This window comes from Neurospora hispaniola (assembly GCF_033458365.1).
Source record: "Neurospora hispaniola strain FGSC 10403 chromosome Unknown B0T23scaffold_9, whole genome shotgun sequence".
Classification (NCBI taxonomy): Eukaryota; Fungi; Ascomycota; class Sordariomycetes; order Sordariales; family Sordariaceae; genus Neurospora; species Neurospora hispaniola.
The window spans coordinates 757,615-771,671 of NW_026944414.1; the positions used below are offsets into that span (position 1 = coordinate 757,615).

At 36.7% G+C, this 14,057-nt stretch overlaps 1 protein-coding gene across 1 annotated transcript; it reads right to left on the bottom strand.

The window, feature by feature from the left end:
- Positions 1–5: 5 nt before the first annotated feature.
- B0T23DRAFT_326390 (uncharacterized protein) lies at positions 6–2,957 on the bottom strand (the record flags this gene model as incomplete). Its single annotated transcript, XM_062835557.1, has 9 exons — positions 6–118; positions 295–681; positions 754–1,663; positions 1,727–2,035; positions 2,092–2,208; positions 2,268–2,375; positions 2,573–2,618; positions 2,675–2,692; positions 2,746–2,957. 9 exons carry the CDS (start codon positions 2,955–2,957, stop codon positions 6–8), a joined length of 2,220 nt encoding a protein of 739 aa, XP_062688719.1.
- Between the last annotated feature and the right edge of the window lie 11,100 nt (positions 2,958–14,057).

Below are 14,057 nucleotides of genomic sequence, written 5' to 3' on the forward strand. Positions count from 1 at the left end.
TTGGCTCACTTGTCGATGGTTGAGCAGAAGAGCTTGAGGACGTAGGGGGAACGCCGGATGTAGTCGTGGTAGAAGGCCCCGGGGCTGGCGGAGAAGACGAAGTTGAGATGGGTACGGGCTCAGTGTTCGAGTTAGGTGCCTGCTGCGAAGTTGTGGAGATCGTGGGAGTGTTGGACTGGACCGGCTGTGGGGGTATGCTGGAAGGGGCAGGTGAAGGGGCCTGTTCCTTGCAGTAGTTGACAAACTGAGCATATATAGGCGTGAGGTACTCCTTGACGTTTCTCTTGGCATTACTTTCCGGTTTCGCATTAACACAAAACTGGCATGAGTCGTAGTATTCTTTGAAAGGCGAGCCAGCGGCGCACAGAGTCGGTGATTTACCGACTTGCTGGGCTTCAAGGTAAGCGTCCGCACATTCATTATAACAGACACCAGGATGTGGAGTGTCTGCCCGCTTCGAGAAACGGCCGCGCTTATATCCGTATCCCGCTGAAGGCAAAGTGGTTGAAGTCCAGTTTGTGGCCGATGTTGGGCGCGGCGGTGGCCAGGTTAGGTCGGTTTGGATACCCCAATTACCGGTGGTGATGGTCGACGTGACACCGCCAACCTCGATAATCACGAGATGCTCCTCAAAGATATCGTCGCTCAAACCGAACGCATTGGGATTGAGGTAGAAATACCCTTCAGTTGGCGGGTAATATCCAGTTTCGTTCTCTGGCCAGGTCACATTAGGAAACGGACGAGCTGGCTTACACCACTGCGGGTCGCACCGATAATCATCGGACGGCGCATCGGCCCACAGGTTGCAACTGTCTGGTTTAGGCTTATTGCAAACGAACCCAGGTTTGCAACCCCATGTGAGATCAGATTTTGGATCGTATGCCTGTTGAAGGGCGGGGGCGACGGTGTCCGTGGGGTAGCAAGTCGTGATCGTTTTCGAGACGGTCGTGGCAATAGTAATCGTTGAGGGTGGTTTGGTAATTGTCTGCGTGATAGTTTGAGGAGGTACCGAAAAAGTCGTCGTACTCGTTACCGTAGAAGCCGGCAGCGTGGTAGTGACTGTGGTACCATCACGGATTAACGTGGTGGTGGTCGGGGGTGCAACTGATGTGACGGTGGTCACCGCTGTTGTTCCTGGGAGCGTCAGAGTAGAGACCGTGTGTTCAGTCTGAGTGACAGTATGATCCAGAGTTTGTGTAACAATTGTTGGGGGAAGTGTAATGGTGGTGAGAGTGCCGGATACAGTTGTTGTGATGGGAGGCGGAATTACAGTCGCGGTAGTAGTGAAAACCTCGGTTGCCGTCGTGTGATCGGTGACAGTCTGAACAGACGTGAAAGAGCTGACAACAACAGAAGTGACTACGGCCGTCTTGGTTGTGTAAAAAGTAGTACTATCGGTAACGGTCACCGGATACGAAGTTACCGTGGTGAAGGTTGTGGTTTCCGTCGTAGCACTAACAACAGTGCTGAGGACAACATCGGTGGTGGTTACAACTTCCGTTGTCGTGATTGGAACCAACGTGGTGTAAATGTCCGTGATTGTGTTGTAATCGGTCGTCCATATCGTCTCGGTGCCAGTCACGGTAACCGGGTAGGAACTGATTTCCGTGGTCGTCGTGGTACAAATCACCTCAACATAGTCAGTCGTTGTCTTCTCAATGGTCTGGATCGAGTGTTAGTTAACAGCATGCCTTTGTATCTTACTTTCAAAGGAGCAAAAGCTTACATGGATGCTTGTGTAGGTCGTTTCAAGGGTGGACCAGAGTGTTGTGCTATCAATCACAGTGTATGGGACAGAGATTGCTGTAGTGTAAACGACCGTCTTAGTTTCTACCTCTGTCGTGGGGATGTAAACGGTTGTTGGGACTGTTGTTGGAACTGTTGTCGGGACTGTTGTCGGGACTGCGACTTGGACCGTTGTCTCGACAATCGATGTCTCGGTGGTTGTCTTCCATGTAGTCGTCGTGCTGACAACACAATACGAAGAGTGATCCTCCCCATTGCAAATGCTCACTGTTGTCGTGACTGGGTAGCTCTGCAAGGCAATTAGTCACAAGAAACTGATGGACTCACAATTATGTAAAAACTTACTGTTGTATAGATTGTGGTTGCGGTGATGGTCTCGCAGTCAGTCTCGGTCTCCGTGTATCCAGAGGTCACGATGGCCGTGTCAGTAAGAGTTTTGGTATCGAGGACGGTGGTTGGGAGCTGAAAAGACCAATCAGCATGCTAAACAGGCGAGGAAGAACCAGATAAAATGGCCGTACATATTCGGTTTCTTCGACGGTTGAGGTATGAATGACTGTCTCTACCACTGTTGCCGTTACGACACCAGTGGAGATGACTGTCTCCTTTGCCGTAACCGTTTCGGTGTACTGCAATCCAAGTTAGCGACGAACGTAGTTGCCAGGAGGATCTACCGGAGACCAAGCAGACTGGCGGTCTTGTGAAACATAAGATAGAATTTCTTTGCGGTTTCAGGGTAATCCGTAACTTCATACAGAAGCTGGCAGGGTACAATGAAATATGTATCTGGTGCTATTTGAAACTCGCTGCGGTGGTGATGACTTACCGATTCTGTACATGTAACTGTCACTGTAGAGGCGGGCTTAGTTTCACTGGTCTGCTGTTAGACTGATCATTCCTCCCATTTCAAGAAGGAAAATCAACATACTAAACCGTGGTTGTAATCCTATCAATTGTTAGTCATGGACTGAGCAGCATGTTGGTGGATTCTTCACTTACACAACTGGCTCGACGCACTTGCGGCAGTCATGCCAATACTTTGTGCAAAACCCCGTATCGGTATTATGACCACTGGGCGCAAGAGACGTGACAGGAGCAGCGCTCGAAACCCCCGTGGTATTGGTCATGGGATAAAAAGGCCTTTCGGTAGCGGAGACGAACTGAGTCAGGGCCAGCGCTCCGAGCGTGCCCAAAACCCTCGTGACAAGCATTCTGCCTGAAAGAGACCGTCAAGTCAAGCTGCATAGGTTTAGCAAGCCAGCGAGTGAGGTCGAGTCTCCGGAAGGAAAACGAGTGTGAAGCTGTCGCAACGAGTGAAGCCTGCGCCGGAAGACTTGACGTAGAAACATGAACGACGAAGATGGGGTGCGGCAGTGGCACTGGCCGATGATATAAGGCTGGTGGAAACCAAAAGACCCTGGCAGATGGGGGGACCGGGCAACCTTTTGGGTAAGCCCAGAGTAGGTGAACCAATGGCGTGAAAGGGTTATTCGGCAGGCATCACCTTCATCTGCAGAGCAATCCATCCTATCCCATCTCATGTCTTTGATGTGATGTGGTGCGGTTTGGCTCCAACGGTGCCAGCAAGAGGGAAAGCTAGGGCCGGCTTACTTGATTTCCTGGCTGTTCATTTTCAACCCGCTGAATCACGGTCCTCTGCTCTTCGCCCAGACACCTAAGGGCTGACAGACAAGCATTGAAAAAGAAGAAACACAATTGCGTGGTACTACCAAGCGTGTACGCTGCAAACCCCATGGTGGACGAGTGGACCGACGGGCAAAAGTGAGAGTGAAAGGTCTCGAGAGTTCCGAGTTTGGTGCTCCCCTGCTCCACTGTGTTTTCTTGTTTCCCCACGGCGTACTCGCGGAGATGCATGGCCACATCCCACAGGCACCACCACCGACTGAACATCAAAATGGGCCGGCCTTATCCAATGTAACCGTTCTCGGCATCAACCTAGGGACTAGGCTCTTGCCGGGCAGACATAAGCAGATATGAGATTTCACGAAAGCCTGGTTTGGCGATCACTGGTCTGGCTCAGTGTGAGGATCTCGTTGGAGCCCCAATTGAAAATTTGACAACACGGCAGAGGAGAAGTAAGTGAGAAGTCCAATAATTGCTGCCTTCACCATGATCGTGCTTGGTTACATCCAATGTGGGCTAGCTGACCTGACTTTGACCATTGGGTTTGTTTGTTAGCGCAAAGGTGAATTGGAGGCTGGTAAAAAGGGAGGCACAAGCCACGAGCTCGGGCGATGATGCCAGAGGACGGAAGAAGTGACAAGAAAGAAAACGAGAAAAGATCGGGACTTGTGTGACTGTGTAAGACGGCAGGCTGGGGCACTGAGGATGTCCGAGTCTGGGGGCAACGATTATCAAGCCAAGCAAACCCAACGTTGCGAGGGGCGCCAGGGACGGACGGATGGCCCGCCGAGGGGAGCAGTCGACCAGGGGGGGAACTGACGACAAAAAGGCAAGGCGAATTCCATAACGAGACAAGAAGTAGGTAGGAACACACAATTTGCGGCTACACAACCAGTTCTGGGAACGGCAGGTGTTTTTGGGTCGAGTTCACCCGCGACTTCATGGGGGTTTTACCGTGGGTGTGTACAGGTGTCTCCGGGCCGGTAGCACGGTACTCTATTCTGAATCAGGACGGGTGATGTCTAGGGGAACCATATCAGTGAGTACGAAGGTAAGGACGTGGGAGACTGTAACCACACCAAAAGCCAAAGACTGCAATGATGGCCGACCCCCTCTTTTGCTCTTTCTCGCTCTCTCTCGCCCTCTCTCTTCATTCATCTTTTTATTTTATTTTTTTTTCATGTTTTCCCCAGGGCCAGTATTGCTGACTGCTGTGAGGCCATCTGGCGATGTTGACTGGCTATTGGTTGAACAGGGTGGCCACCTTGAACACGTCCGCACTGCAGACAGGTCCCAACCATGGCGTCCGGCTTGAGCCACCCTGCATGACGGGGGGTGAGATGGTGGGCTGGTTCAAGCAGGTTGTCCAGGAAAAGGTGCTAGTAAGTGTCAATATAAGGTGAAAATAACGGACGGGATTATATCGTCCTTATTGTGCAACAACTCATGAAGCGCTAAAATGCCGGTTAGACACGTGCTGAAGAGCAAATCCGTTGCCGGAGTCTGTACAGTAATGCCAGGTACCGGCCGAGCCAGTGCGACAAGTGCCTGGACCGGCAACCAGAGCAGAAAGAAGTCGAAATACAAAGGGACATGGCGCGATCTCTGTTGGCACTGTAACCCTAGCAGCATGCGGGAGATTACCTGACTTGCGAAGATACCATCGAAATGATCACAACGGAACCGTGTAGTGTATGGTAGAAAGCGAACCAGAGATGGGTTGAACCAAGGGAGAGCAAAGGGGAGATGATGAGCCATGATTGATGACGGCATCTGGCGGAGGATGAACTCGGAACTGAAGAGAGGACAGTCAGGTTGGGGGAAAAAAAAATGAGAGAGAACTGAAGTGGTGAGAATGACGGGAAAACAGATGGAAAGAACAGCTGCCCCCTGCAACGTTTACTGCACGCAGGTGGGTGTACTAGTAGACGTACCTAGTCTTCTTACTAAACATGGCGTTATCTGATTGGTTCAATCTATGGGGATCTCCGCTTTCCCCGCCCCGGCCTAGCGTAGCCTTAATGTCAGGACCCCAGGCACCTGTACGCACAGGCCAGACTCTGGGAAGGAGGTACCCAGTAGATCGAGCACTGGGAAGATACAAGTAGTCCGACTCGGCTGTGGGCTACGCCAAACTTAGACTAGACTATTAAGAATCCATATACATTATATTATAGCTATTATTACCCTTATAGAATAGTGCGCTAGCGCGAATTAACGTATAAATGAAGTTATTATTGTTGAATTAGATTGATTAATATTGTCTTTCTTCTTCTAATTTCCGAAAGGTACTTTTATTAGCCTTCTTTAGTAACGAGGTACTAATCGAATTAGCCTAATATTCGTACTAAATAAGAAGCGGACTTCTACGTCCCCGATGTATTACCCCGCTATTAAATAAATTGAGGTAGTTAATTTCCCTAAATCTAATTTGAATTAAATAAATCAAGGCAGTCGATTTCCTTAAATCGGATTCGAATTAAGTAAATCGAGGCAGTCGATTTTCCCAAATTTGACTTCGATTAAGTAAATTAATACGGTCGATTTCCCCAAATCGGACCTAATATAGCTTAAATCTCCCTATACCAACTGATTAAGATAATCGATACTATTAATTTCCCTTTAATTAAATTTGGAATTAAATTTTAATAAATTAGAATTAACGCTATCGATTACCCTAGATCCCTATAATCTATCTATATAACTGATAAATATCTACGAGCACGTTAGATCCTGAGATTCTACCTCGACGGTTAACCCTAATTTACCCTATTTATAGAAGAGGACTTTAATTTTACTAAACGTTTTAAATTTACTTTCGAGTTTAAAGATTTTATCCCCGAGGATGAGGAGAGGTTCCTAAATAATTAACGTATTAAAAGAAATTCGTTTCTAAAATTCTTAAGGAATTGGCGATAATAAATAAAGTAAAGCGTACTTACTAAACTATATCCCGAACTATAGTGTACGTTAATATAATAAAATATAGAACCCCGGATATAAGTTAACCTACTAAACTTCTACTAATTATAGTTCTGTAAGAATTAAATCGGATTTAAAAGCTATAAATACTCCCTATTTCTACCTAATATTAACCTCCTAAATTAAATTCTACTTTAATTCCTTCTTACTAACCCTCCTTCAACCCTATTTAAATTTAGAGCCAATTCTACCGAAGTTCCAAACTTGTAAGAGCTTTTCTATTCCCTATCTATTAGCGAAAGAACCCTATAAAACCTCCTAAACTAATTCGAATAATACTAATAGAAAATTAAGGAGTAATTAAAGACTTAAAAAGTAAATTAAAAATATAAAGAATAATAAGAAGCTATTATTAAATACGCTATATATTTAAGTACGGAATTTCAATAGGAAAAGGCAGAACGTCGATATTGAACTCGATATAGAGAAGCTTAAAACCGTTAAGAACTTTAATACTGAGAGGTTAAATATCGAAAATTCTAGAATTAAAAAGTTTAAATTAATAAAAAAGGTAATATTAAAATAATTAGGAATTTAATTCTAATAGAGATCGTCGCTTTAGTATTAAAGATAGTAGTTGAAATAATTATTAAAATTCTAACCCCTTCTACTAATTTTAGTATTAAGGTAGCCGATATTAGTTACTTTAACCCCTCCTTAATATCTATTAACGGAGTCGTTTCCGATAGAAAGATTAATAAGTATATTAACGTCTATATTTTCATTAATAGACTTAAGTACTAAATCCGCAATTTAAAAGCCGATAGTAAGGCCTAAGTCCGTCGAATCTAGACCTAATACCTCCTAAGCCCTGCTTTAATTTAGTATAGTTATATATTATCCAAAATTAATAGATTAATATTAGAAATAGCTACTATTAAAGTTATCTATACTAAATTTAAAGAACGATTTAAATTTAACTATTTAACTGTACTTATTAAAATTAAAAAGGCTAAATTTATACTTTAGGACGTATTTAATAGTAAAGATATTCTTATATTTATCTAAACTACCATTCGGAGTGCTAAAACTTGTAATTTAGATTTTCTAAGTTAGTTTATCGCTATTTTTAAAGCCTTTAACCTGGATATCCAATTAAATTTAATTAAGTTGGATTTAGACTCGATTATCGATAAAATAATAATAGAAATTCGAATAAGAGAAAATATAATTTAAAGTTAAACCCGAATAAAGTTTGGAAACTGTAACCGAACCTTATATATACTATAGAACACTCGTTAAAACTAATTTTAAGGATAAAGATAAATCGGATATTAAAATAACTAACTAAACTCTTATAACTAAAACTGGGGATACTAGAATTAAAGGTTATACTGGAACCCGATTTAAATTCTATATTAAACTTATAATTAAAATCGTTAATTCGGCTACCCGTAAAATTAAATTTACTAAATATAAGGATATTAAAATTAGGGCTAATATTAAAATTAAACCCTAAAATTATATTAGAATTAGAATAATTAATATAGTAATTATAATTAAATTAATTTAGTCCCGGAAAATTACTATTTATTAATACTACCCACCGCCCTAAGAACTATAAAGTAATAATCTATCTATTATAGTAAATATAATAAAGGAGAGGTAGTATCCTATTAAATACTGTTGGTTGAAAATATATAGGATTCCGAATTTACGGGCTATAGTATTATTAACGGCTATAAATATACAAGGCCGTACCCTGACGTAAAATTACCGGTAAATCCGTTATATTTCAAGCCCGCTTCTAATTAATCTTCAAAGGATTAGAATTAGGATTATAACGAATTCTTCGCCAATTTTACTTTAACGACCTAAATTAAATACTATAATAACTATTTCAAAATATTCGGCAATTATAATAAATTAATATAGTACGTTTATATTATCTATTTCAAACGTTAATAGTTAAGACGCCCTAAAAATAGTAGAAAATCCGCCTCTACTCTGCCCAACTTGATAATTAATACCTTCTATAGTATAAAGATCTCTAATATTATAAACCAACTATAACAAAAAAATTCGGATCCAATAATACTAAACTAACGGAAAATCCAAATTTAAATTTAAATAGATAACGAATAAGTATCGGAGGAGCTAACCTTCCAGCCCCGGAAATAAAACTACCTATTATTATTAAATTTATTATAGACAACCGATCTTCAATTGGCACAAGTTTTAATTTCCGTTCCTATTTATATATATACTTATATATTATACCAGATCCAAAAAAAATAAAAGAACTAAACATTTACAATAATACAGAATATAATATAACTTTAATTAATCGAAAAGTTTTACAAAAATATTACTTAAATACCCAAATCCGATATAGAACTACCCTATTAACGGTTAAGAGTATTAAAAATGGTAGATATACTACTATAGAATATATTATTTTACTTATATTCTTTAAAGGCCGACTCCCGGGGTCCCAAAATAACTATTATTTTGCAAATTTTATATAAGAAGCTACAATTATTAATAACTTTAAAGTAAATATATTATTTAGGACCGACTACTTAGTCCCCGAAGGCTTCAATTTATACTTAACGACGGGACTTACTTCTATTAAATTGTATTAGGAAATTAAAATCCCTATCGGCATTAAAGTTTACGGACGGAAGGTCTATATAAAGGTTACTTCTATACATTACATTATTATTCAACTTTATACAACGGTATAGGTAACCGTCGACTACTACGTAACTTATAACTAAAACCTTCTATTTATACCCAACTACCAACCCAAATTTATAACCTTCACCCAAATAACTACCTCCGAATACCAACACATAATAATTAAAAATAATAACTCGAGCCCAGTCTATATATATAGAGGAGTTAGAATTGGGTACTTAGCTTTACTAAAATAGAATGTATCTGTCTATAACGTAGAATCTAATATAATAGGGAATATAATTTAAATTATAGCTAGCGGCGGACTCCAACAACCAATCTTCGAACTTTAAAGTTTTAATTTAATAGTATATTATTAAACCGGTATTAAAATTTATAATTAAAACTCCGAGGTTACTAAATGAATTAGTAAATTCCTTAATAAATTCGAGGACGTTTTTAAAGATAAAGGGTTTATAAATCTATTGGAAGACGAATAAATAAAAATTGAATTTAAACCCGACTAGTATATTAAGATTCCGAAATATTATAGAATCTTTCCGCTTAAAGCCGACAATAGGGAAATTGTTAAAGATACTTTAAGGAAGATATAAGAGTCTAATAAAGTAATTAGAACGAAATATTAAATCTTATTCTTATTTCTAATCTTTGTAGTTTGGTAATAAATAAAGAATAGAAAAAAAAATAGAATAGTAATAAATATTAAGGGTTTAAATAAAAACGTTCTACCCGACTCCTACCCAATAAAATCCTAAGAAGAAGTCCTAACCGCTATTAAAGATACGACTTTTATTACCATCCTCAACGCTATAACCTTTTATTATTAATAGCGAATTCACCCTTGGAATTGGTAGGCTTTTACTATTACAACCCTAGAAGGCCAATATACCTATAATATCGTTATTATAGGATTTAAAAACTCGAATGCCTACGTATAATGCTAAATAAACCTATTATTTAATAGAACGGTTAAAATTAATTATTATAACAATATTATTATTACCTTAAAAATATTAGAAGAATATAAAGTCTATTTGCGGTAGGTTTTGGAGAGATTGAGAGAACGAAATATATTTATCGGACTTTTGAAGTCGTTTTGCGCTTTTCTATTAGCTATAGTTCTGGGCCGTATAGTCGATTCCTTTAATTTAACAATGGTAAAAGAGAAATTAAACGCTATTATAAAGTTTAAATTCCCTAAGACTTTAAAAGACCTAAAGATCTTTATTAGCTAGACAGGATATTAAAGACACTATATTCCTAACTATAACATTATTATCGAACTACTCTAATAAAGAAAGATAGACTTATTCAAAATCTATCGACGAAAGTTTAAACCGGATATAGCTATATTAAAACCTCTAAAAATAAAGCCTCCTCCTAAAAATAAGTACGGCCGGAAAGCTTAGGCCGTAGCCGTACTATTTAGCCTCCTATCTCGGAAAGAGATCGCTTTTTTTAAAGCTGTTAAACAAATTTTATTAAACCCGGCTAAATTTTATTACTTTAACCTAAATCGCCTACTCTACTTTAATTATAATACCTACGTACGAGGAATCGGCGTAGAGATTTACTATATTAAAGAATAAGCCTTAAATAAAATTAAGGATCTAGAAATAAGAAAGTTAACTAAATACCCTCCGAAAACTATAATTCAGCCGATAGTATTCTTATCTCGAATACTATTATAGGCCGAAAAACGATATTGGGCGATAGAAATAGAAGTATTAGGATTTGTATAGGCTATATTAAAGGTAAAATACTAGATTAATATAATTAGAACCGGGATTTACTGCTTTATAGATTATTCTACTGTACTAAATATAATTAGATAGGTAGATATAATTAATTTAATAGCTGCGAACGCTTTGAATAAGAAATTGGTTAGGGTAATAGAATTTATCAATATATTCAATATATAAATCCTTTATAAACCCGGCGTCTACTATGTTATTCTAAATGTACTTTTATACTTCGATTCGAATAATAATAAAATAGACCCCTAGGAACCGGGCGGTTTAGACGTCTTATTAAACGATACTAACGAATACTAAGTACTAACTATAGAAATAAATTAGAAATAAATAAATTAAATACAAATAAATTAAACCTAAATATATCTACCTAAAATTAAGGTATTAGAGGACTTTATTAATAATAAAAAATTTAATAAAATATAAATTTCAATAAGCGTTATAATAATTACTATTAAATAAGGCTTCTATTGGTAATTAATTTAAAGGTATTTTAAAAACCCGTAATGGAGGATAGTATATAAAATAATATAATAAAATAATACCCTAGGCCCCGAAAAGGCTAAATTCCCCTTCTAAATCCGAGACAGCCTCCTTTAGAAAGTCTAAAATAATTCTTTTAAATTTGTAATCCCGAAAAACAACCTCTACAACATTTTCGAGAATCTACATAGTAGAAATTATTAAAGATATAATAAAATCGCACCTTATTTACTTAATTTCTATATCGATAAGGTATTTAAGAACCTAAAGGAATTCTTAAAAATCTATCTAAAATGTAAAATCAATAATATATACAGACACAGACTATATAGGAACCTATAGTTACTATTAGGACCGCTATACCTATACTTCTTTATTATAATAGATTTTATATTAAATCTACTAACATTTACTCCACCTAACAAATTTAATATCTACCTTATCATTATCTATAAATATAATAAAGAAATAATTATTATTCTTAGGAAATTAATATAGACGGTGTAATAATAGGGAAAAATATTAATTAAAGTACTCCTCTCTCGAAATTAGGGATTATTAAAATAAATTCTAATAGATAGAAATCCTAAATTCGTATTAATTATATAGAAGGGAATTTAATAATACTTAGGAATTAGACTTCTCTATAGTACAATTTATAAACTATTAATAGATAGGTAATTAGAACGTTTAATTTAAATAATTAAATTAGTACTACGATACTATATTTAAGGCCTAGAGATAACTAAACTCTAACTAAATATTTTACCCCAATTCAAATTCGAATACAATAATTCTAAAATCGTATTAATATAATAATTACCAAATAAAGTAACCCGCGGATTCTAATTAACCGGAATTATAAATATTATATCTAGTAAACTCCTAGATTAATTAAATTTACTAATTTCTAGAATTGAAGTATATAATACCCTAGTAATCGCCGTAATAATAATAAAGTACCACTTTAATAGGAAGCACGTAACTAAATTACTTAACGTTAGTAATCGAATTTACCTACAATTATATAAGGAATACTCAATTTTATAAATATCGATTTTAAGGCCGAAATTCGGCCTGAAATATACTAGCCTATTTAGGGTAATCAAGAGAATAGGCAGGTCGGCCTATAGATTAGACTTCCCAAAAACCTAGAAAATCTATCTAGTAATAAGTCTAGATCACTTAAAACCCGCTGGAAAACCTAATCCCTATAGTAAGCAACTACTAGCGTTAATGCCCATTCGGGGTATTAATATACTATCTAGAATTACCGTAGAAAAGAGGGAAAAGTTAGGGGGAATTAAATATTTAATTAAATACAATAGAACAAGGCGAGAATTTAATATATAGCTATTAATAAGGCAGATTAACGCAAAAGTTTTAGAAGTGTAGGTATAATAGAATAAAAAAAAAAAAGTCGGACTTGACGGAATATTTACCTCTAGATAAATATAATCATTTATATATACTATAAAAATAGTTCGTAAGGATATAGCGCCTTTAATGGGGGGCAGATTGTTAGGACCCCAAGCACCTACACGCACAGGCCAGACTCTAGGAAGGAGGTACCTAGTGGATCGAGCACTGGGAAGATATAAGTAGTCCGACTCGGCTGTAGGCTACGCTAGATTTAGACTAGACCATTAAGAATCCACACACATTGCATTGCAGCCATTATTACCCTTACACTTAAGAGGAGTATTCATATGACCCGACCCTATACCCAAAGCTTCCTAACCTAAATGGATACGCTAAGACCGACCCTACACTATAGAAAATCTCTTAGTTAACTATTACCCCTTTAATACATTATATATATACTTTTTAACTTTCCCTATAGAGAAATAACCGGCGTTTTTAATCCTAATAAACGAAATTTACCTACGAATAAGAAACGTATAAGTCTGAATAATATTAGCCCGAATTTACCCTTCCGTAAACCTTCCGTGATAGTTTGTAATAATACTTACGTAATCTATCCCTAATTAATTTTTGATTTATTGTATTTGATATAAAATGAGTATTTACTCTATTTCTAATATTGATACTTTGGTTATTATTATTAGGTTTAGTTTAATTAAATAGAATAATAAAGTGTTTAATAGATTGTTTACTATATTCGAATTGTAGTAAATTGTTAGTATAGTAGCCGAATTTGATAAGTTGGAGGATTTAAAGGATATAACCCCTTTTAATATTATAATACCTAATAACCTCCTAGTAAGTTTTACGTTATATTATTAATATATTCTAAATATATTTTATATTAATTAATAATTAATTTTGCGATATTAATTATATAAAGGTTAAGATTATAGGCCTAATATTTATTTTATTTAATAGTATTAATTAATATTTTATTTTTATTGAAACGATCTATTATGTAATTACTATTTTAGAATACCCCGAATCTTTTATTTTTAGTATAGTATACATTATAAATATTAATAGTTTAATTAAAGATTAGGTTAAGACTTTGTAGAGCGAGGTATGTAATAGTAGTATTTTGAAATAAAATAGTAGTATAAATAAGGTTAATATTTAATTATTCTTTTATATTCTAAATCTAGTATTGTATTGCGAGGAAAATATTTGCAAAGGAAATTTCTTTTAACTATCTAAATAATGCTATTTGTTATTGTACTATATATAAATGTACTGGTATTAAATATTATAAATATTTAAATTATAGAGTTTAGTAGGCGTATAAATAAAGGTCTATATTTATAGTCGATGAAGAAGTTATAAACCTTTTATTTTAAATCTACTTTTAATAGGATAAAGTCCCTTTAGTTAAGCGAGTTA